Here is a 24,032-nt window from a genome sequence, read left to right on the forward strand (position 1 = left end):
GCACTCATACATAGACCTATGTTTCGCCCAGAGGGCTTTATCAAGGAATTCCTCCTTAAATCAAACAACTCATGTTTCCCGCGTTCGTGGATTTAACCAGCCATAGGGTACCATAGGAGGCCAGGGGTAACAGTCTATTTAAAATGCAAACCTAAGTATGTATCTACTGTATATAAGAGGACAGCGCTCAGCTGTGGATATGCCTGTGATGTTCTTAAGAGGGTGTGGGAGGCTGCCATGGTTAGGTTGATGCTAGCTACTTAATTTGAAAGGGCAAATCTCAAATTTGTAGCAGGCTACAGCACTTTAAATGTTCATCAATCAGGAAAGTGATACTTAAATTATTTTAGATAAATTAATCTATCATGCAAGTCAGTTATCTCTTCTCCTGCAGCTAGTGACTAACTCCCTTACTTGCTCTGTAGCTCCTCCAATCACCCTCCTCCCCGTTCCATTATGCCATTTTTAAAAACTGATCCCTCCCTGAAACCTCCTAATGCAGGCTTAACAAGACACCAGCCTGATGTCCAATGAGGCTCTACTGCTTGCAGATTGTTTTAGAATTAGAGATGCTGGCGCAGAGGTCAAGGGTGTATCATTCAAGGAATGGACTACATTTTTAGAAAGTCGCTAGAGAGCTGACTTACCTGAGCAATATTTACAGCTACAACCTATCCAGCTATGGCTTACAGCTTATGGCTAGATGTTATCCTAAAATAGCTCAGTATCTCAGCTGCCAGTGGATCTTGAAAACACTTTCTAAGCCCTTTATCTGTAATTCCCCTCTATTATATATACACCAGTAGACATTCTGGTGCCTAGTATTAGGCAATCCTATTTGCACTAGATTTGGATGTTAAGATTTATTACTCAACTTTTCCAATTTCAGGCTCAATGTGAGTTACACATTCAGGAACATGAGTTATTTCCCTGTCCTTACAGATTGTGGAGGGTTGAAGTGACTTGGCCAAGATCAAAATGTCCTTGCACTTCTCCCTCCCCACTTGGTTTCCTGTCTACTTCATTTTTGTTGCAGCAACACCACATCCAGTACTCATCTTCTAGCACCTCCTTTCCCCCACCCCTAGTGGTCCTTCATTTCCACAATCCCCAACTTTATTCTGTTCCCTTTAGTGCCTCTCTTCCCTACTTGTGATGATCCTCCATTCCCAGTTTGCAGCACATATTATTATTACTTATCATTTGTGTATCATCTCCAGGGGGGTCCTTGATTCATCCTGAAATTTAACATTGATCCACTGGTTCCTTCCTTCACTCCACTGGTTCCTTCCTTTCTACTCTTCTCCTGTGTTTTTCCTTCCCTAGCCCTCCCTCACAAATCTTCAGTAGTCCTCATCCTCCAAGGCAAGGCAAATGATGGGTTGTATCCGTAGAGATTTTATCAGCATGATGCCAGAGGTCATAATGCCACTGTACAGGTCCATGGTGAGACCTCATTTGGAATATTGTGTTCAATTCTGGAGATCACATTACCGTAAAGATGTGCTGAGAATTGAGTCAGTTCAGCGGATGGCCACCAGGATGGTCTCGGGGCTCAAGGATCTTCCATATGAAGTAAGGCTGAATAAATTGCAGCTGTACTCACTTGAAGAACGAAGAGAGAGAAGGGACATGATTGAGACATTTAAATATATCACGGGCCGTATCGAGGTGGAAGAGGATATCTTCCGTCTTATGGGACCTTCGTCCACCAGAGGGCATCCACTGAAAATCAAGGGAGGGAAATTTCATGGTGACTCCAGAAAGTATTTCTTCACCGAGAGGGTGGTCGATCATTGGAATGAACTCCCACGGCAGGTGATTGAGGCCAACAGCGTGGCAGATTTCAAAAATAAATGGGATATTCATGTGGGATCTCTAATGATGTAAAGGCAGGGGGTGATGAGCAAAATCAAGGAGAAGGGTCACTAGAGTGGGCAGACTTGATGGGCTTTGGCCCTTTTCTGCCGTCATTTTTCTATGTTTCTAACCCCTGGACTTTCCCATTTTCTCCCTCCCCCAAGTGGTACTCTACCCTCAGCAGTCCTTGAGATCCAGCCCTAGAATGCTACTGTCCTAGAACTTTCCATTTCCCTCTCCCCCCAGTAGTCCTAAGTCAACATCCCAGCCTCCTCATGATTCCTCTCCAGCTGTCCTTCATGTCCTCAACCTCAGCTCAACCATCACAGTGGTTCTCAAGGACCATTAAATCTCTGATAATCCTTAACAGCCTTACTAGGGGCACAATCACTTCCACTCTTTCATCCCTTATTCACCCCCTTCTTATTCCCCAGATTCCCCCAAACCTAGTGGTCATCAATTCAACTTTTCCTTCCCAAAGGGTCAATAGAAACCATCTTTTACACTTTTTCTTCCTCTTCCAGGTCCTGGCTTCCAGTGGAAGTAAGGTCACAAATTCATCCCTCAGATCTAGTAGTTCTCATTCTGAGGCCCTGGATCAACCTGTCTGCACTTTACAATCCTGGGAAGGAGGAGCCCTAATCCATCCCTATTGGCACCTTGCTTGTTTTCATTTATTTTTTTCTTGCAGGGCCTGACCTGCATGCTTGTACTCCTTTGGGAAGGATAGGTGAATGGAGACAGCTCAGCTGTCCTTCTATGGTGCCAGCCTGAATTAACCTACTGCTGCTGCACTGCTCAACAGTAGGAGGGGGTGAAATTAATCCCCCCCCTTCCCCACATACACACTTGCAGGATCTGGATGTGTCTGCTGCCTGCCTGTCCTCTGGTAGGAAGTGGGTGAAATTGCTGTATGAACACAGGCTACTGCTCCACCCAGTTCTTGCTCACCACCTCTTTCACTTCTGGGCAGTGTATGACATTGATTCCCCAGGTTGTGAACAGGCCCCAGAACCAACAGCAATGCCCCTGAAGGCTTTATGCCTTGAGCACTGCCCTGCTTGTCCTTTCCTTGTTGCAGCCCTGATATATACTTCAGCTACCGATATTTCCCTAAAGGAGCCCCCATATAAACTTACCTAATAGGCAGAGTAGGCATGTACTTATAGGTTGGCTTCTACAGGCAGTATTATTGTAAGCAAACTTAATTGGGGGAGTTAATATATATACTCTACACACCATGCTTTTGCTCATGAGAACCTTGGCTCTATTGGCCAATACATGGCATGGGTTTGACATCTACATCATTCCCAGTTGACATTTGCAGGATATAAGAAACAATACAAGAACCTACAGGGTAAACTCCAACGATACAAAATCAGAACCATGGTCCAACCCCTGCGGAGTTCCACAAGGATCACCTCTATCACCTATGCTTTTCAACCTCTTTATTTCCTCCCTTGGAGCCACTTTAGACAACTTAAATATTACATCCTTCAGCTACGCAGACGACATTACCATACTGCTCCCCTTCAACCCAAAAGAGCCCACCACAATAGCAAAGCTGGAAACAACCCTAGATGCAGTGGAAAAATGGATGGTAGACCACAAACTGAAACTAAACTCAGATAAAACAAAATTCCTTTTGCTCGAAAAGGCCAAAACTCCCACCATTACAGAACTGAAAATTAAAAACACCAAATACCCAATACAGCCCGAACTCAAACTCCTCAAGAGCAAACTAGATGCATATCTCCTTAAGAGAGGCATATAAAGATTTGGTGGACTATAAATTACGCCAGGTGTACACCTGGCGGGGCCTCCGCGTGTGCGGATCGCCGGACTTGATGGACCGAAGGTCTGATCCGGAGATGGCAGTTCTTATGTTCTTATGTTCCTAGGAGTAACGATAGACAAATGCTGCTCAATGCAGTCCCAAATCAATAAGACATCCCAGAAAGCTTTTTTAATTATGAGAAATCTACGTAAAATAAGAAAATTCTTCAACCCAGCACAATTCAGGCTAATTGTCCAATCCCTAGTTTTAGGTCTACTGGACTATTGCAATTCCCTCTATCTACCTTGTCCTGCCAACATGATAAAACAACTTCAGACCATACAAAACACCGCACTCAGACTGATCTACTCCCTGAGAAAATATTATCATATTACAACTGCCTTCCTAGACTCTCACTGGCTACCTATGCAAACACAAATTCAATTCAAATTCTACTGTCTATTATTCAAAGCATTAAACTGCTCCGCCCCCCCCCCCTATCTAAACAACCACCTAAACCAGATCCTCACCTCAAGACAAAGAAGAACTCCGAACCCTTTTGCCTTCCCTCCACTCAAAGGCACTCAGCGCAAGAAGATGTTTGACAACCTTCTGGCAACACAAGCAGCAAAACTTAACCACTCCATCTCCAATCTGCTGACGGCAACGGGCGACCTCAAAACATTTTGAAAAGAAATCAAAATCCTGCTTTTCAAAAAATTTATCCAGATATCTTAACCCCCCCATTCCCCCTCCTCCCAGACAAATTCTCCCCCAAAACCTCCATTTAGGTAATCTCTTCCTCCCCGAAACACCAACCAAGAATATAGATCCCTGAAATGTAATGTAATCTTATTTGTACTCTAACTGTAATCTATTTGTTATATCACACGATAATGTACAGTCAATTTACTATCCAATTTGCAAGTTCTTCCGAAATTTATCCAGTTATCTCTCCTCTTTTGTAACCAAAAAAAAAAAAAAATTGTTGTAACTTCACTGGAAATGTCCAGTCAGCTCTTTTGTAATCCGTCTTGAACTGCAAGGTATAGGCGGAATAGAAGTCCCTAATGTAATGTAATGTAATATGGTATGGTATGGTATGATTTACAATCCTGGGAATGAGGAGCCGTACTCCACCCCTCTTGGCACCTTGCTATGGTATGGTATCACACAGTATATTGTCAAAAAAGCCACATTGCTGTATCAATGAAGGCCCTTAATTTGCTACTGATTACCCTACCCCCCCCCCTCGAGATGAGCAGTTCTTACCTCACTCAGAATGACCCACACAGGCGAATCTGTCTGTATGGACAGACGTATTGCTTCCAGTGGTCCAAACGCAGTATCAACTTCCCCTTCCACAATACCATTTGCGAAAGAACCTGCCATAGAAGAGAAAACAAAATTTTAAGGTGAAATCATGACCTGATCATAGCGTTACCTCCAGTTTACATACATAGCAGTTTAAAAGAGTAAACTTTTAAGAATGGCCACCACACTGACTACTTCCTGTCATGCCTTATGCCTTTAATGAAGAAATTAACTAATTCAGGGTTCTCTGTAACCCTGAGCCAGTCATTCTTTTTAACTGCATGAGTTAATTTCTTAACTCAACTTTCCTTAGTTTAGAGAAACTGCAACTACATGTACAAAGATGCAGTGAGAACCAGCTCCACCTCTCCCAAAGATATAGCACCTTCAACAACTACTTCACCCTTTCCAACCCTCACCCAAATCTGGCAGCATACCCACACGTGTGCCTGGACTGGACCAGACCCATCTATTTCTGCCTCAGCCCTCCAGCAGGTGGAGCTGGCAGGGATCTCCCCACGCCCCAGTACCTGCCAATCTGAAGCCCATCTGATCACCTAAATTGTGACTGTCAGTGGTCGTGTTGCAATGCTGATGCTAGCATCACAATTATATGGACTTCTCATACTTGCTCAGTTCATGTGTGAAAACCAAACTTGTTTACGGTGATGGTGTTGGTGGCAGCACTTTGAGCCATTGATGGACCATAGTTTAGGTAACTGGGAAGGCTCCATATTTCTTCAGCTGGTGGGAACTGAGGTGCCTTGCCAATTAAGGTAGCTAGCTCTAATTTAGAAGAGGGCAGGGGGAATGAGGAATGGAATAGAGCGGTTAGTGTCTACCCATATTTCCTGTTGGCCCATTAAAATTTTGGTTATGGCTATACTGCTTCCGAAATACTTTATTTTAACCAAGCTAGCTAGTCTCACAAGTAGATTCTTATTGCTTTCAATCACTGTGGCAGCACACACAGAATAGCAACCATCCTTGCAGAATGACTGGAGGCATGGGGAAGACAATGGACCCTGTTCTGAAGGCAGGGAGAGGGAGTTTTATTTCCATAAACATAATCCCTGAAAATCTACCTTTTCCACAATTGGCAGAGATGCCTGAAACACACTCAAGGGGCCTAGAAAACTAATGTACTATATGATAATACCTATGTATTAAAAAATGTGTGTGTGCACAATGAGATATAATCAGAATGGCCATCTCTAAAATAAATCTAATCAGATAGGAGCTTCAGTCAAAATCCAAACTGAAGTTGCAGTTTCTCCAACATCCAGTAGGTGGCAATCTTCTACAATACATGTTTATGTTTATTGTCCCTTCAAGTATAATTTTTAAATTAACTTACTACAATTACAAAGCTTAAATCTTCAAACATATGTTAAAATTAAACTGGTACCTTTCTTTTAAAGCTAGTGAAAACATTTACATACAAAAATTAAAGTTCAACTGAGGGTTCAGAACCAATTACCAGAAATTAATGAAAAAAGTATACAGTGTCTTACATTTATGTTTAGGAAGATGCAATGTAGGTATGATAAAGCCACTAATAGTCCCTAAGTAAATGTAAAGGCTTTTCTTTCTCACATTTCTTGAATGATCAGGGCCCAACAAAGGGATAAAACAGCTGGAGACAAGTTTTAACTGAACTGCAGTGTAAATGGAAATGATCATTGCTGCTTTTAAACCATTTTCAGATATCGGGTGGGCATTTGTGCAAAGGCCATCTGAGCTGTAAGATTTAGTGCTTTTTCCTTCCCATCCAAAGAATGAAAACATAGAATTAGTGGCCCAGAAGACAACAGTAAAATAAATAGCTTATCTTTTTAAAGCAGTGTGTCGCAAACTTTTAAGGTGTGACACACTGCTCACGGCTGCAGCTGGAGGGCACCTGGAAATGCGCAGACATCAACTTGAGACATCACACACATGCATGATGTCATCATGTCAATGTCTCTGCATGTGCGGGTGTCTTTCAGCTGCAGCCCTGAGCTTCCTATTACTTTGGTGGTGGTGTTTGGGGGGGGGGGGGGGCTGCAGAAGGAGAGGTGAGGAGCAGGAGCAGATGCACTGGTGAGGAGGAGTGCTGGCTGACTACAGGCCACAGACTACAGACTACAGGTGCAGACTACAGGTGCGGTACAGACTACAGGTACAGACTACAGGTGCGGCTGACTACAGGACGTGCCTCTTCTCCTCACCGGCACACCCGGAATCTACCAGGGCACACCTATATTCCGTTTATACTTAAGCAGATTACGAAAAACCAAACATACCCCAAATAATCATAAGATAAGATACCCCAAAACAGTATAAAACACAATAAAACAAAACAATATTCAGATAATTTTCATTAATCACATCATTCCTTCGGTCACTGCTTCTTAACACTTAAAAAGCTTCTCTAAAAATATGTTTTAAATATTTTTTAAAACGCTGAAAGTTATTATTCATTCTCAATTGTCCAATCAGATTATTCCAAAGCTTCACCCCTGCCACCAAAATAGCTATTGCTCTGTTGCTAGCATTACCTCACAGGCTGTAACTCATCAACACATAAAGGCATCATGTTCTCTGATCTTAAGGATCGATGGGGCTGATGTAATGCCACAGTATCCCTTGGTAAATTGCTTGAAAAGTCAATACCAGCACCTTAAACACTACTTGAGATTTAAAAGGCAGGCAAATGCAATTTTCGTAGCAAAGGTCACTTGGTCAACTTTACTGCCACCAAAGATTCAACATGCTGCATTTGGATGATGACATACCCAAATACAAGACGAAAATCATATGGGGACAGCATTGGTTTTAATCTACTCAAAAGCCACTAGAACCAGGGGGCATGCGATGAATGTACTAAATAGTAGATTTAAAACAAACTGGAGAAAATATTTCTTCACGCAACCAGTAATTAAACGCTGGAATTCGCTGCCAGAGAAATGTGGTGAAAGCAATTAGCCTAGCAGGGTTCAAATCTGTTTTATTAAGAGTTAACAGCGTCACAGCAGTAGCCATTACATCATCAACAAGGTGCCTGTCCCCCCCCCCCATACAACAACAAAGCTACACACCCCTCCTTTCCCCCCTCTACCCCACCACCTACCCAATACAAAAAAGACAATACAAAGCCCCTTCCAAAGCCCCCCATGCCACCTCCTAAAACCTACCCTCCCCCCATTCCCTCCACCACCATCATTGCGCACTTCCTCCACTAACATCATAAAAGCATCGATTGATACAGTCATAATTTGTTAACTAACAGACTACGCCCTCTTCCAGGCAATGATTGCAAGTATGGATCCCAGATGTGTAAAAAGATGAATTTCCCCTGGCATCAAGGGCTTCCCAACTGGTGAAGTATATTACGCCAATAAGCTGGGGGTTCTGCTACCGTCCAGCTTTGCAGAATGCATTTGCGGGCAATCAAGCACATTTTACAACACATCAAATGAGGTTCCCTATTCATCCATATGCTATAGGGGTGTCCAATACCAACAGATACACTGTGCCTATAATGGGCCTGCCCAAGAGGACTAACATATAGTTAGTCACATGCTGGCAGAACTGCTGAATTTTAGGGCAGAACCAAAAGGCATGGCCAAAGGTGTTCTCACATTTAAGACCAAGTTGGGATGTGGCACCCCCACTACAATACAACTGCTGCTGCATAAAATAAGCACACAGGGGAACTCTATAACATTCCCGAAGACAAGCACTCTGCATCAGTAGGGGCAGGGCCCTGATGTTAACAGTTATATCCCATGTATCCAAATCAACATTCAAATCCCTTGTCCTGTGACAGTTAAGGAAATCTTTCCCTGGGAGCATAATGTGAACTGCCTTATATAACCCAGACACCGTTACCCTCCTGCATGAATCGGTACCAAAAAAATCTCACAATGTAGCCCCCATATGCTTCCCTAGTTGTGCTCTATCAAGGGATACAACATAATGGCTAATCTGGCCATATGCGAACCAATTGCTCCAAGTGTCTCCCCCAGGGGGATGAAGAGTGTCAAATGCCTGCAACACCCCATCTTCATCTAAAAGATGTTCCAAATAAACTATACCCCCTCGTTCCCATTCTTGAAAGACTTTGTGCTCTCTCCCCAGGTCAAACCACACATTTCCCCTAATGGGCAATAAATCCATCACACCTGAATCCCCTCCCAATAGCTTAATTAGCCACCGCCAAGTAGCCTTTAGTGAGCACAGGTTGTTCACCCTCTCCAAGATAGAGAACGAGAGGGCACTCTCTGAAACTCCTTCATCTATCCCCCCTAGAAACTCTCTACACCTATGCTGATGACATCCTCATCCTCCTCGAAACCGACGCGAACCTCTCGAACCTCGCTGAGAACATCTCCACATGTATTACGAACCTCCAATCCTGGGTCCAATCTGTACAAATGAAACTGAATGAGTCCAAAACCAAACTACTTTGGCTCGGCCCAATTTCAGATCATTTACCCACCTCCATCCCTCTACCTTCCGGCCCCACTCTTCAGCTTGAGTTTTCAAGCAAAGTCCTAGGCATCATCTTAGACTCCTCTCTCTCCTTCAACGATCACCTCAACTCCCTGGTAAAAAAACATAAGAACATAAGAACATAAGAACTGCCATCTCCGGATCAGACCTTCGGTCCATCAAGTCCGGCGATCCGCACACGCGGAGGCCCCGCCAGGTGTACACCTGGCGTAATTTATAGTCCACCATATCTTTATATGCCTCTCTTAAGGAGATATGCATCTAGTTTGCTCTTGAAGCCTAGGACGGTCGATTCCGCAATAATCTCCTCTGGGAGGGCATTCCAGGTGTCAACCACTCTCTGAGTGAAGCAGAACTTCCTGACATTAGTCCTGAACCTGTCCCCCCTTAGCTTCATTACATGTCCTCTAGTCCGTGTCAAATTGGACAGTGTAAATAATCTTCTCTGCTCTATTTTGTCGATTCCTTTCAGTATTTTGAAGGTCTCGATCATATCCCCACGCATTCTCCTTTTCTCAAGGGAGAACAATCCTAGTGTTATAAAAATCCTAGTGTTATAACAATCCTAGTGTTATAAAAATGCTTCTTTAGCCTCCATATGTTGAGGAAAGTAAGATCTTGCTTTCATCATTCTCATTTCGCCATCCTCGTTCAATCCACCATCCTCTCTAGACTAGACTACTGCAACTCCATCTATATAAGCCTAACTAAGAAAAACCTCCATAGACTTCAGCTAATTCAGAACGCCGCGGCCAAGCTTATTTTCGCAAAAGGCAAGTTCGATCACATTTCCCCACTCCTCTCCAAGCTTCACTGGCTCCCAGTATACTCCAGAGTCCTCTATAAATGTGCCTGCTTAGCCTTCAAGATTCTACATGGCGTCCTTCCTTCCGTTATCCCACTCTTCTGGAATTCCTCAAACCCGCTCTCTTCTAGACCCTCCCAAAAACTGAAACTATCTTTCCCATCTATAAAAGGTATATCCCGTGCAGGAAAACTTGGAACATCCCTCACCTTTAGAACCATGGAACTCTGGAACAACCTCTCATCCCCACTCAGAAATTCTAGCTCCTTCCAATCCTTCCGTAAACGCTTGAAAACTTGGCTCTTCTCAAAAATCTAATCACCTCCCGTTCTCTAGTACCCTGCCCCTCTCTATCTTCTCAGTCCCTCTCCTATATCCCTTCTTTGTAGTTCCTTTCCTCTTAACCTCTGTAAACCGTGCCGAGCTCTGCGCATGCGGAGATGGTGCGGTATACAAACCTAAGGTTTAGTTTAGTTTAGTTTAAAATGGGATAGATTCCGTACAAACGTAAGGAAGTTCTTCTTCACCCAGAGTGGTAGAAAACTGGAACGCTCTTCCGGAGGCTGTTATAGGGGAAAACACCCTCCAGGGATTCAAGAGAAAGTTAGACAAGTTCCTGCTGAACCGGAACATATGCAGGTAGGGCTGGTCTCGGTTAGGGCACTGGTCTTTGACCTGTGGGCCGCCGCAGGAGCAGACTGCTGGGCACGATGGACCACTGGTCTGACCCAGCAGCGGCAATTCTTATGTTCTTATGAGCAGAGGAGGAAGCTAGCCCTAAACCCCTAACCCCTTCCTCCCTCACCTGATTCTCCCTTGACCCTCTCTCTACTCCCCTTGTCTAGTTTGATCTAAGCTGCAATTTTTCAGTTAAACTGTTGTACATCTTCCTCTCATTGCAGACTACTGTAAATTGTGGTAACTTCATTGCTGACTGTTGTAAATTGAAAATTGTTGTAATCTACTGTAAATCTGCTTGTAACTTGTTGTAAATAAGCTTGTCAATGCAGATCATTTGTTAATGGATGTAAACCGCCTAGAACTCGATGGGTATGGCGGTATATAAGAATAAAGTTATTATTATTATTATTTAAACTCCATCTGCGGCATATGAAATAACACAAGGGGATGATGTGGAGCAAAAACACAACTGGTCCATCTCTGTGGGTGTATAATGTTGGTCACATAGAGGACATTTCCGATTTGATGTCCAGCAGAAGCTGCGTGATAGAAACCGTGGCATTTGTAAGATCGTCTGAAGCGGCAGGTGCCGATTCCCCTGAGGCAGGTGATAATGCACTATCTCAGTCTGAAGTCCCCTCTATGCTGGCCCTGTGTGGGGGACTGGAGGCCTGGTTTTGCCCGCAGTGAAACGGTAAGACTCCAACTTTCAATGGGTTGTCATTCTGTCCTTCATACACCTCTCTGCTCCAAAGGGGACTGCCAAAAAGCTACACAATTGGGGCTCTTTGTAGCTCCAATCAGATGCTGCCTTCCATACCGGTGACATCGCTTCCTCCCCTGCCTAGTAAGGTTTAAAAAAGGTTTGGATAACTTGCTAAAAGAAAAGTCTATAAGCCATTATTAAGAAAGACTTATTTCTAGGATAAAAGCAGCATAAAATCTGTTTTACTCCTTGGTATCCTGCCAGGCATTTGTGGCCTGGGTTGGCCACTGTTGGAAACATAAGAATTGCTAAGCCCAAGGATGTTTACTAAATTACAAAGGTTGTTGTGCCACATTAAACACTGAGGTTTGGTTAATGCCCTCAGGGTATTTATTCCTATTCTTCAAGGTGCATCTGTGTTAATAGGGAATGGGCCTTTTTGTTGCTTTGGCATTTCAAAGCTGACGTTCAAAGCAGTGAGCACTAGAGGATTAAGTGACTTTCCCAGGGTCATAAGGAGCAGCACCAGGAAGTGATCTCACAACCATTGAGCCACATCCTTTTCTTACACAACTAACCAAGTAACAACAAAGAGGGCACAAAAAAAAACCAAGCAGCGAGCAAAAAACAAAACACAAACTGCAGACTATGTACAGGATGCAGGCGTTGTTTTCTTAAACCAATAAAAATGCAGTGAATATACAACCTTATTACCAACCAAGGGACCCGACACAGTTTGTGTTTCGGATAACATGCCTTCCTCAGGGGTCCATGGTGGTTAAGGCATGAAACAAAGCGCAAAAAAGATATCAAACAAACGCCTGTGTGAGCCAAATGTTAAAAAAAAAATGTGCACGTCGCAATAGCATTAATAAAAACAAACAAAGAGGGACAAGCTCTCTGCCCCTTTCAGCAGGTGGCAAGAGTGTGGGATTTCGGCCTAGACCCTGGAGTTTGTCAGGTTTTAGAAACTTGCGAATAAGCGAAGTCGTGAGTCCTAAGCCCATGACTTTGGAGGGAGAAGTGCAGTTTGCACTCCCAGGATGTAAACTATTTGAATGTGGTTGTCTAGGCCAGTGGTACCCAACCCTGTCCTGGAGGACCACCAGGCCAATTGGGTTTTCAGGATAGCCTTAATGAATATGCATGGAGCAGATTTGCATGCCTCTCACTTCCATTATATGCAAATCTCTCTCATGCATATTCATTAGGGCTAGCCTGAAAACCCAATCGGCCTGGTGGTCCTCCAGGACAGGGTTGGGAACCACTGGCCTAGACAACCACATTCAAATAGTTTACATCCTGGGAGTGCAAACTGCACTTCTCCCTCCAAAGTCATGGGCTTAGGACTCACGACTTCGCTTATTTGCAAGTTTCTAAAACCTGACAAATTCCCGCCTCTCTCACCTCTCCACATTCCGTACTTGGTGGCTCCTGCCCAGTGCAGAGCCATCAACAAAAATGGCTACCGGGACTTTCCACGATCTCGCGAGACTACAGCAGGAACTCACAGCAGTCGTTTTTGTTGATGGCTCAGCATAGGGCGGGGGCATAGGAGGATTAATCTTGCCCCGCTTCACCGCTAGATGACCAGGTAAGATGTGGAGAGGTCCGGGAGGCGGGGGTGGGTCAGAGTCGGCCCTACAAGTTATTTGCGATTTTTCCATATTTTCAGGCCAGCTCAGCCCCTAACCCCCGCGAATATGGAGGGAGAAGTGTACATTGTGGGCAAGGCTCAGTAGAATTAGAGAATGACACGGTGACAAAATTCATCACTGTTCCCGTCCCCGCGGATAACCGTGGGAAATAATCCCATGTCATTTTCTAGTGTCTATCTCAACCTCAGTCCTTCTACACCAGCATTCTTCAAAGCAAAGCTTGCGGGTCAGTGGTTGTGGCCATTCATACTCTGATTCTTATATGAGCCAAGGATAATGCAGCCATTGTGACATCACTGATGTGATTGGCTCTTAGGCACTGGTGGAATGAGGCATTATGACATCACAATATCTGCTCTGGATACCAGAGACTGTCATTCTGTAGTGTCTGTTTCAACCTCAGTCCTTCTACACCAGCACTCTTCAATGCAAGGCTTGAGGGTCAGTGGCTGAACCAATTCAGACTCTGATTCTTCCCTCTCTCCTTAAAGAATGACATGAAGATGGTTTCCTGTGGTTATCCGCGGGGACGGGAACGGTGATGAATTTTGTCACTGTGTCATTCTCTAAGTAGAATCCTTCAACCCCTCAAGTGGTCTATGGACATACTACTTTTCAATTCCATTTTCTAAGAATGGGGGATGCCTTTTCTACTTTACTGTTCTGACCAGTCATCCTTAGGATGCCTAGCTGAGGATGTATTGATTTGATGAACACAGTCTACTCCCCGGTCTCTCAAACAAACCCAGCATTTCCTCTTGCAACTGGCAGAAACTCCTTGGACACAACACAGCCTAAGCCCCACCACCTCTTTCCTTCTCTAAATGGTTTAAGAACATAAGAATAGCCTTACTGGATCAGACCAATGGTCCGTATAGCACAGTATCCCGACGTCACGGAGGCCAATCAAAGTCACAAGGACCTGGCAAAAACCCAAAGAGGAGCAGCATTCCATGCCACCGATCCAGAGCAAACAGTGGCTTCTCCCATGTCTGTCTCAACAGCAGTTTATGGACTTTTCCTCCAGGAACTTGTCCAAACCCTTTTCAAAACCAGCTACATTAATCACTCTTACTGTGCCTTGTGACCTGCTAACTGCTCAGACACAAAAAATGGAATGAATCCAAGGAGCTATTCTGTACTAGAGAATGACACGGTGACGGTTTACCCGCGGCCACCGCATTTAAGCCGCGGGTCACCGCCGAAAACGGGGAAGAAAAATAGAAGTCGCTGCGGTGACGGGGACAAGGCCATTCACCGACCGCAGAAACGGTGAACAGGTTTGTCCCCGCGGGCCAATGTACCCCCTTCTAGGAACCGCTATTTACCTGTGTTTCACCGTGCTCCTCATTTGTCAGATCAACCCCTCCCGACAATCGCAGCAGAAGGGTACCCAACCCCTCCTGCCGGTCCTCCCAATGGCCTCCCCTAAGATCGCCGGCAGGAGGGTACCCAACCCCTCCTGCTGGACCCCCCCCCAACGAACCCTCCCACCCCGGAACCCCCTTAGTCTTACTTTCCAAGTTGGACCGGACAGCTCCTCGCTCGTCTGGCCAGCAGGCCTGCCTCCGTCCAAATGAGGCGGGCCCGCCCCTCCCCTCCCCTGCCTAACCCACAGGATCCTAGGGCCTGATTGGCCCAAGCACCTAAGGCCCCTCCTATAGCGGGAGTGGCTTTAGGTGCCTAGACCAATCAGGCCCTAGGATCCTGTGGGTTGGGCAGGGTAGGGGCGGGCCCGCCTCATTTGGACGGAGGCAGGCCTGCTGGCCAGACGAGCGAGGAGCTGTCCGGTCCAACTTGGAAAGTAAGACTAAGGGGGTTCCGGGGTGGGAGGGTTCGTTGGGGGGGGGGGTCCAGCAGGAGGGGTTGGGTACCCTCCTGCCGGCGATCTTAGGGGAGGCCATTGGGAGGACCGGCAGGAGGGGTTGGGTACCCTTCTGCTGCGATTGTCGGGAGGGCCGTTGGGGGGGTCTACAGGAGGGGTTGGGTGCCCTCCTGCCGTGATCGCTGGGGGGAGGGGAGACTTGCAGCACTGCTTATACAGCGACTCTGGCTGTGAGGAACTACAGTAAGGCCAGTGTTGAACAGACTTCATAGTATGAACCAACAGGTTTCTTTTTGTCCTGATGAATTCAGCTCTGTATATATTTTCTGAGACAGTCTATATAAATAGGAATCTATCTGGCTTTGAGGAACTACAGTAAGGCCAGTGTTGAACAGACTTCTATGGTCTTTGTTCCATGTGTGGTAAGACAGATTAGGATGTGTTAGATAGGGCTTCAACAGCAATTTCAGTAGTTGGAACATTAGAACAAAGTCAGGCAGATTTCTACAGTGTGTGTCTCATGTATGGCAAGACAGATTAGAATATGCTTCAATGGCAACTCCAGTAGTTGAGACTTAAAGAGAACACCAAGCAGACTTCTACGCTCTGTGTCCCTTCATGGGTTCTAATTTTGGCCATTGGGGTTCCTTGGAATAATTGTACCTAAGGGGTGGTGGAAGATTAGTGATTGAAAAATTGTATGAAAAATAACTATTTTAAATTTAGTGATCAAAATGTGTCAGTTTTGAGAATTTATATTAATTAATTTTTTCTCTGCGTGTTTTGTTTTTGTATAGTTATTAACTAATATTTAACTAAGTTTTAAAGTTTTACAGAATGTTTCCTTTAAACGTAAATAAAGAAAATTATATAAAATCGTACCCGTTTGAGGCTTTTATGTATGCGACGGTGACAGTGACGGGGCGGTGAATGGGGTTGCAGTGGCGGTGACGGGGCGGTGAATGGGATGGCAGTGGCGGTGACGGGGCGGTGAATGGAATGGCGGTGACGGGGCGGTGCAGAGGATGGTGAGACGGGGACGGGGCGGTGACGGGGACCAATTTTTTCACCGTGTCATTCTCTATTCTGTACTTCAAGCTCTCAACAATGACATTGCTCTCATTGCAAAACAGCCAAAGCTCATACAACAGGAAGCTATAGTAGATTTCTTAACAAATGAGTTTTGTGTTAGATTTCATTTATCCGTTTCTCACAAGAAAAATGGAATTTGCACATTTAAGATCAACATATACTCTTACTTGCCTTCAAAATTAAACTCACCCACTCCCCAGACTTCCTAGATAAATATCTTATCCCCTATGCCACCTCATGGGCCTTAAGATCTACTAACCAGAATTTACTGACTATTCCCCCAATTAAGGAGCTCTTCTATACTCGCAATACCAGTTTTTCTGCTACAGCCCCTGAACTCTGGAACGCTCTCCCGTCTGACATTCAACTTGAAGAATCCCTCAATAAATTTAAGAGCAAACTTAAAACATTTTTATTCCGGGATGCATATCAAATATGAGATAGGATCATATCTCTTACCAACTCTACCTAAGACCAATGATGAAAGACAACCGCTTTTAAGAAGTATAAGGTATTGATTATATGATAAGAAATGATGGGAAGGGTAGGAGATAAGAGCATATTATTTGTACCATTGATGATTATTAAGTGTTATATTTATTGTTAATTTGTTTGGATATATTGTTACACTTATTGTAAATTTGAAAATGAATAAAGAATTAAAAAAAAAAAAGAAGTGACTCCCCCTCCCTTGTTTTTTTCCCTCCCCCTCCTACCTTCCTCTTAAATCTTATTTATACTTCGATGTATTTTTCATTGCCCCATACCTCTCATACCAAAATTGTCTATGTCTCATCAGTCACTTATGTTATATTTATAAAATGAACCCCTTTTCTTTTAAAATTGTACCTTAATTTTAGTATTGTAAACCGACCAGATACTTGTTGATGGTCGATATATCAAATATAGAATAAACTTGGAAACTTGGATCCATTCAAACATCAACTTGTAATCTGACACTATTGTGTGCTTCAAGATTCTAATTTTTTTATTTTTTTTTGGAGGGGTGCAGTGGTGGTTCTCCTGTAGTATCATTTTTTTAATAATTCATGATATGTAGGTGTTCATATTTTATTAAAATCATGCTGTTGTTGTTGTTAGATGCCATCAACTTGTACTCGAGTCTTAGCAACTTGATGAATTGCGGGTCTAAAAAGAAAGCGGTTTTGTGCTAGTCCAGCAAAGTCCTCCGCTTAATAAGATCCCTCTATGCCAGTGGTCTCAAACATGCGGCTCAGAGGCCACATGCGGCCCGCCAGGTACTATTTTGAGGCCCCCGGTATGTTTATCATAATCACAAAAGTAAAATAAAACAGTTTCTTGATCATATGTCTCTTTAGCTTTAAATTACAAAGACTAGGGGATACTCGATGAAGTTACAGGGAAATTCTTTTAAAACCAATAGGAGGGAATTTTTTTCACTCAGAGAATAGTTAAGCTCTGGAACACATTGCCAAAGGTTGTGGTAAAAGTGGATAGCATAGCTGGTTTTAAGAAAGGTTTGGACAAGTTCCTGGAGGAAAAGCCCATAATTTGTTATTGAGAAAGACATGGGGAAGCCACTGCTTGCCCTGGATTGGTAGCATGGAATATTGCTACTATTTGGGTTTTTGGCCTGGATTGGCCACTATGAGAATGGGCTGCTGTGCTTGATGGACCATTGGTCTGACCCAGTAAGGCTATTCTTATGTTCTTATTATTAAGACTTAGCCAAAAGGAAAGATTTACAAACTATAAAGAGTTTTACCTCATGCAAAATTGTCATTTCTTTAATAAGACATTAACTATTGGGGGGTCACATGATGCCGCGTAACTGACTGGACGTGCCTCTGCACAGCTCCGGGCCCTGCAGCTCTGATTTTCTTTTATAAGCACAATTAATCTATCGGGCCCCTTTGCTTTTTATACTGAAGATCTCCCGGGGTTGTTGGGCACGAGCGGAGCATCTTTTCGGAGGGTTCTGTGCTCGGTATGACAGCGAGACCGCAGCGGGATACCCGAGGGAAGGTGAAGCTAACTGATCCCAAGATGGAGGAGGGCCACGAGGTGCCCATGTTTACCATCCAGGAGGCAGCCATTCAGGAGCTCACCAAATCCCTCACCCTAGTCATGGAGGATAAATTAGCCAAGATCCAAACCTTCATGGAAGACTTCAGGGAGACGCTTGAGACCCATGCGGGTAGGCTGCAGAGGGTGGAGGACCGCGTGGCCCAGCAGGAAGATCGCACTGCAAACTTTGAAGAGCGCCTGAGGGTCCTGGAGACTGCCAAGACAGCCTGCTTGGATCGCCTGGACGACCATGAGAACAGGAGCCACCGGAATAATTTACAGTTTATCGGGCTGCCTGGTTCTATCAGGGATGTTGACCTGCGGGCCTGCCTGGAGTCGTGGCTACAGGGCATTCTGGAGCTCGGCGATTCGGGGGAGCGGGTGCTGACTGAGCGCGCACACCGTGTGGGAAGCAGGAGAGAAAATGAACAGCAGCCCCGGCCAGTCCTTGCCTGCTTCTTAAACTTCGCTGTGAAAAAGTATTTTTAAGACATTAGCATCTAACGAACCACAGTTCATTTCCAAATCACTGATTCCTTACAAACCTAAACGTTCCCTGCGATCATCTGAACAAAATCTCCTCTCAGTACCGTCATTAAAGATTATTGGGACCAGAAGATCAGATATATTTACAGTTATGGGCCCTCAATGGTGGAATACTCTGCCTCAGTATATTCGATCTGAACAAGATATTGTAAAATTTAAAATACTGTTAAAGACCCATTTATTTAAAGATGCCTATGATTTTTAACATTAGTTTTTTCAACTAATTTAAAATTTGTTTATTTCATACATTGTGCTTTGGTTTTATAAATCCCCTCCTTTTGTTTTTTCCTTTTTTAACTAATCCCAAATATTGTAACTTTTAACTCTATTCCTCAAACTCATGTCTGTATTGTTTTAAATTTGAAATTTGAATTTATTTTGTAAGTTTCTTCTATCTAAATTATAATATGTACATCGCCTAGAAATTGTAATAGGCGATTCATCAAAAATTAAATAAACTTGAAACTTGTCCTTGCTCGTTTTTGGCGGGGGTCTGGCTTCGACTATGAAGGGCAGAAGATCTTAGTCTTCCAAGACTTATCCCCCCAAGTGTCTTCCAAACGCCAGGCAATGGCGCCCCACTGTAACACCCTTTACAGGCGAAACATCAGGGTGTCCTTGCTGTATCCTGCCAGAGCTCATGTTTCCTTTAACAACAAGATTCATTACTTTGAGACACCACGTGAGCTAGAGCGCTTCATCCAGGATTTGCCGGCGCCTCTGCGCGCGGAACCAGGACTGCCTGACTGCCTGTCTCTTGTTTTGCCTATGGTGCCCATTGAAATTGGTGTGGGCGCCGTGGCGACGCTTGCGCCTGTAGATTTGTGGGGACCGTGAGGTGTTCTTTATGGATTTTGTCCCCACAGTTTCTGCTGGTTCCAAGTGTCTCACCCTTAAGATGAGGGTCTCCACTGTTTTCTGCTGCCTGCGGCCCAACGGGAGCACCACTGACCGTGGGACGTTTGGATTACAGCTGCCTAATGCTCGTTGTGGTCTCGTTGGAGTTGTTCTTTTTCATCGGGGGGCCCAGCGGCAGCGTGGCATGGTTTTAAGGGCCTCTTTTCTGAGGAGGGGCTCAGCATTGAGTCCTGGGGTGATGCTGGATGTCTTGCAGAGGGTGCCGGTGCATCTGCGCCCTATGGATCTGCTTTGCTGCTGGGATGCGATGGAGCAGGTACCCATGGCAATTTGTGCCCTCTCGACCAGAGCTCCCGTTCCTTGGAGGTGGGGTGACCTGTCCAGCTGCCAGGACGGTGAGATACCATCGGGGTGCCTGCTTTCTCTTCACAGACCCTGCACACCACTACAGTATGGGACTTGTTCTAAGTGCATTTTCTACTGTTTTTGTTCTGTATCACAGAGGTTTGGCCTGGAGTTGTTCATTGTTATTTATACTTTTTGGGTTAGCATTGGTTTTCCTGTGCTGGGTTTGGTAATCGGGGGGGGATCAGGGAGGGGGGGTTGGAGGAGAATGTCTGAGGGTATGAATGTTGGTATATCTGGGGTCTGCGTGTGGGTGTGTAACTGTGGTGTGTTGGCTGTATGTATGGGTTTTCCCATGATGGGCTCTTTTCTGTGTCAGGGCGCTGCATCACTGTATATTATGAGTGGGTGGAGGCATGGCTGGGACGGCCTCTACCACTCTTGTTCTGGTTTTCCTTAATGCTTCTTCCATTCGTCACAGTTTTGTTAAATGGGCAACTGCAATGTTAAATCCTTAAATGTGGATGGGATACACTCTCCCATCAAACGCACGAAAATTTTAGCGTATCTTAAACGTGAACACAACGGACATAGCATTCCATGCAGGAAACCCATTTGACTTCTGTAGAACATGGTAAGCTGCGTAGGGGGTGGGTGGGTCAGGTGTGCTCTGCTTCATTTACAACTCGGGAAATGCGGGGTGGCTATCCTTATTCACAAGAATATACCCTTTCACATTCATAGCCAAATTGCTGATCCCAATGGGAGGTACCTTATCCTGGTAGGTGAACTTTGGGGCAAATCTTTAGTATTGTGTAATGTCTATGCCCCTAACATCTATACCCATGCTTTCTTTACATCCTTGGTGGGTCACTTAGCGCCCTTCCTGCCTCAACCGATCATACTGGGAGGTAATTTCATTTTGTAAGCTAACCCTCAGTGGGATCATAAGCCAGCCAAGCCGGTACCAAATGGTCCACTACAGCAAAGGGGTAAACCTTCTTTTAAAAGAATTGGGTTTATTGGACTCCTGGCACCAGGATGTCTATGCACCCTGATGACCTTGACTTTTCTTTCTATTCTCAACCCTCACTCGTCTTAATTCTCGCATTGACTATCTTCTCATTTCTGCTTCTTTCTTTTCCGTACCTGACGGATGCTCGCATTTCTACACCTCTAGTCTCTGACCATGCTCTTTTGGCCTTGCCTTACAGTTTGGTTCCCAAGCAGCGGGTCGTATATGGCGTATGTCCCCTTTCCTTTTCAGGGATGCGGCATTTCGTGAGTTTTTCAAAAACGATGGGACGAGTTTACTCACACTAACTCTGTGGAGGACGTGGGCCCTGTTGTTTACTGGGAGGCTGCTAAAGCGGTCATGCGGGGGCATATCCTGGCTTATTCGGTGTCCCTGAACAGGTGTCGGGATGGGGAACTACTGGCTTTGTCGCGGGATCTTGCTGCTTACAGATCTCTTCACATTTCCCATCTAGATGCAGCCTCTAGGCAGTCCATGAGCGCCATTAGGGCACAACTTAATCTCCTTTTAGAGCAAAGAGCTAGGCGTAATATATACTGTTATAAATACAAACTTCACCGCTGGGGTGACAAAACGGGGAGGTTGCTGGCTAATCTGGTGCGCCTATTAAGGACAAATGGGGCGTCACGCATGTCACCCATCAGGCCATTACGCAGCAATTTGTGCAATTCTACTCCGACCTTTACGCAGCTCAGCCTTATGATGCGGACCGCTAGTGATTAAATTTTTTAGGGGGACTTCAGTAAAGCATTTGATAGCGTCCCTCATCGAAGATTACTGAACAAGCTGAAATCGATAGGATTAGGAGACACTCTAACTACATGGGTTGGGGATTGGCTGAGCGGTAGACTTCAGAAGGTGGTGGTGAATGGTACCCCATCCGAAGCATCGGACGTGATCAGGGAGTGCCGCAGGGCTCGGTCCCTGGGCCCGATTCTATTTAACTTATTCATAAGAGATATGACGCAAGGACTTAGAGGAAGGGTATCACTGTTCGCCGACGACGCCAAACTTTGCAACATAGTAGGCAAAAGTTTATTACCTGATAATATGACACACGACCTACTGTTGCTGGAACAATGGTCAACTACTTGGCAGCTAGGCTTCAATGCTAAAAAATGCAAGATACTGCACCTGGGTAAGAGAAACCCGCGTAGAACTTATGTACTAAATGGTGAGACCTTGGTTAGGACCACGGCGGAACGCGACCTAGGGGTGATCATTAGTGAGGACATGAAGGTTGCCAATCAAGTGGAGAAGGCTTCCTCCAGGGCAAGACAAATGATGGGGTGTATCCGCAGAGGTTTCGTCAGCAGGAGACCTGAAGTTATGATGCCGTTGTACAGAGCCATGGTGAGGCCTCACTTGGAGTACTGTGTTCAGTTTTGGAGACCACACTACCGAAAGGACGTGCCGAGGATCGAGTCGGTTCAGCGAACGGCCACCAGGATGGTCTTGGGGGCTCAAGGATCTCACGTATGAAGAAAGATTTAAAAAATTGCGGCTGTACTCACTTGAGGAAAGAAGAGAACGGGGAGATATGATTGAAACATATAAGTACATCACGGGACACATCGAGTCAGAAGATGATATCTTCTGGCTTATGGGACCCTCGACCACCAAAGGGCATCCGCTGAAAATCAGGGGAGGGAAGTTTCATGGCGACTCCACCGAAGTACTTCTTCACCGAAAGAGTGGTGGATCATTGGAACAGACTCCCACCCCAGGTGATAAAGGCCAGCAGCGTGACGGATTTTAAGAGAAAATGGGATACTCACCTGGGATCTTTAAGGGAGTAAATTCAGGGGAGGGGATACTTGGAATGGGCAGACTTGGTGGGCTATAGCCCTTTTCTGCTGCTTTTTTCTATGTTTCTATGATGGCAGATAAAGGCCAAATGGCCACAGCATCCACTATCTCCTCCTCTCCCTATTGGCTAAGGCTCTTAACATTTGCATCTCCTCTTCCTATTGGCTAAAGCTCTTTACATCTGCATTGTGAGGTCATAGGGCTTTATGGTTATAGAAACAGACTCCCACTCCAGGTGATAAAGGCCAGCAGCGTGACGGATTTTAAGAGAAAATGGGATACTCACGTAGGATCTTTAAGGGAGTAAATTCAGGGGAGGGGATACTTGGAATGGGCAGACTTGGTGGGCTTTTCTGCTGATTTTTTCTATGTTTCTATGTTTCTACTTTGAATGATGCTCAACGCCTTGCTCTTAACGGCCCTATTTCGGGAGAGGAATTGCAGGTAACCATCAAAAAACTTAAGCTCGCTAAAACGCCAGGCCCTGATGGCCTCGGCCCGGAATTTTATAAGTTACTGGATTCGTCGGCTTTACTCTCATTACAACACTACTTTATGGGACTCCGTAACTCCACTCCCCCGGGTGATTCCCATAACAGGGCACACGTTATTATTCTCCCCAAACCAGGGCGCCCGCTTGATGCTTTAGGGTCTTACCAACCTATCTCCCTTCTCAACCAAGATGTAAAACTTTTGGCTAGTATTCTAGCGGTGCGTCTTAACAAATTTTTACCATCTCTTATTCATGAAGGGTTTTGTACCAGGCAGGCATGCATCCATGAATCTATTGAGGGTTCTAGCAGTGTTGCAGTCTCCCCGTGCCATTACCGACCGAGCGCTCATCACTAGCTTAGACGTCGAAAAGGCGTTTGATATGGTCTCCTGGCCCCATCTATTTCAGACGCTTGAGCGCTTCGGGAACCAGGGTGACTTCATTGCCTGGTTACTTGCTCTGTATCATCATCCTCGATCTCAGCTCTTAGTGAATGGTGGAGTTTCTGATCCCTTCCCTCTGGGGCGGGGAACGCGTCAGGGTTGCCCCCTTTCACCCCTCCTCTTTCTTCTATCTCTAGAACCTTTGGCTGTACGAATTCGTCAGGACGCACAGTTGGAGGGTCTTCGGGTGGGCAGCAATGAGTTCCGCATAAGTATGTTCGCTGACGACATGCTTTTA

General features: G+C 45.1%; 1 protein-coding gene across 1 annotated transcript in view; it reads right to left on the bottom strand.

Annotated features, from left to right (window-relative positions):
- The window catches only part of MGAT4B (alpha-1,3-mannosyl-glycoprotein 4-beta-N-acetylglucosaminyltransferase B), a 519,490-nt gene that overhangs the window by 10,380 nt on the left and 485,078 nt on the right, over nucleotides 1–24,032 (bottom strand). Inside the window, 1 exon segment of the mRNA XM_033927559.1 lies at nucleotides 4,910–5,022. Coding sequence (XP_033783450.1) covers nucleotides 4,910–5,022 — 113 coding nt within the window.

This window comes from Geotrypetes seraphini, chromosome 18, assembly GCF_902459505.1.
Source record: "Geotrypetes seraphini chromosome 18, aGeoSer1.1, whole genome shotgun sequence".
Taxonomy (NCBI): Eukaryota; Metazoa; Chordata; class Amphibia; order Gymnophiona; family Dermophiidae; genus Geotrypetes; species Geotrypetes seraphini.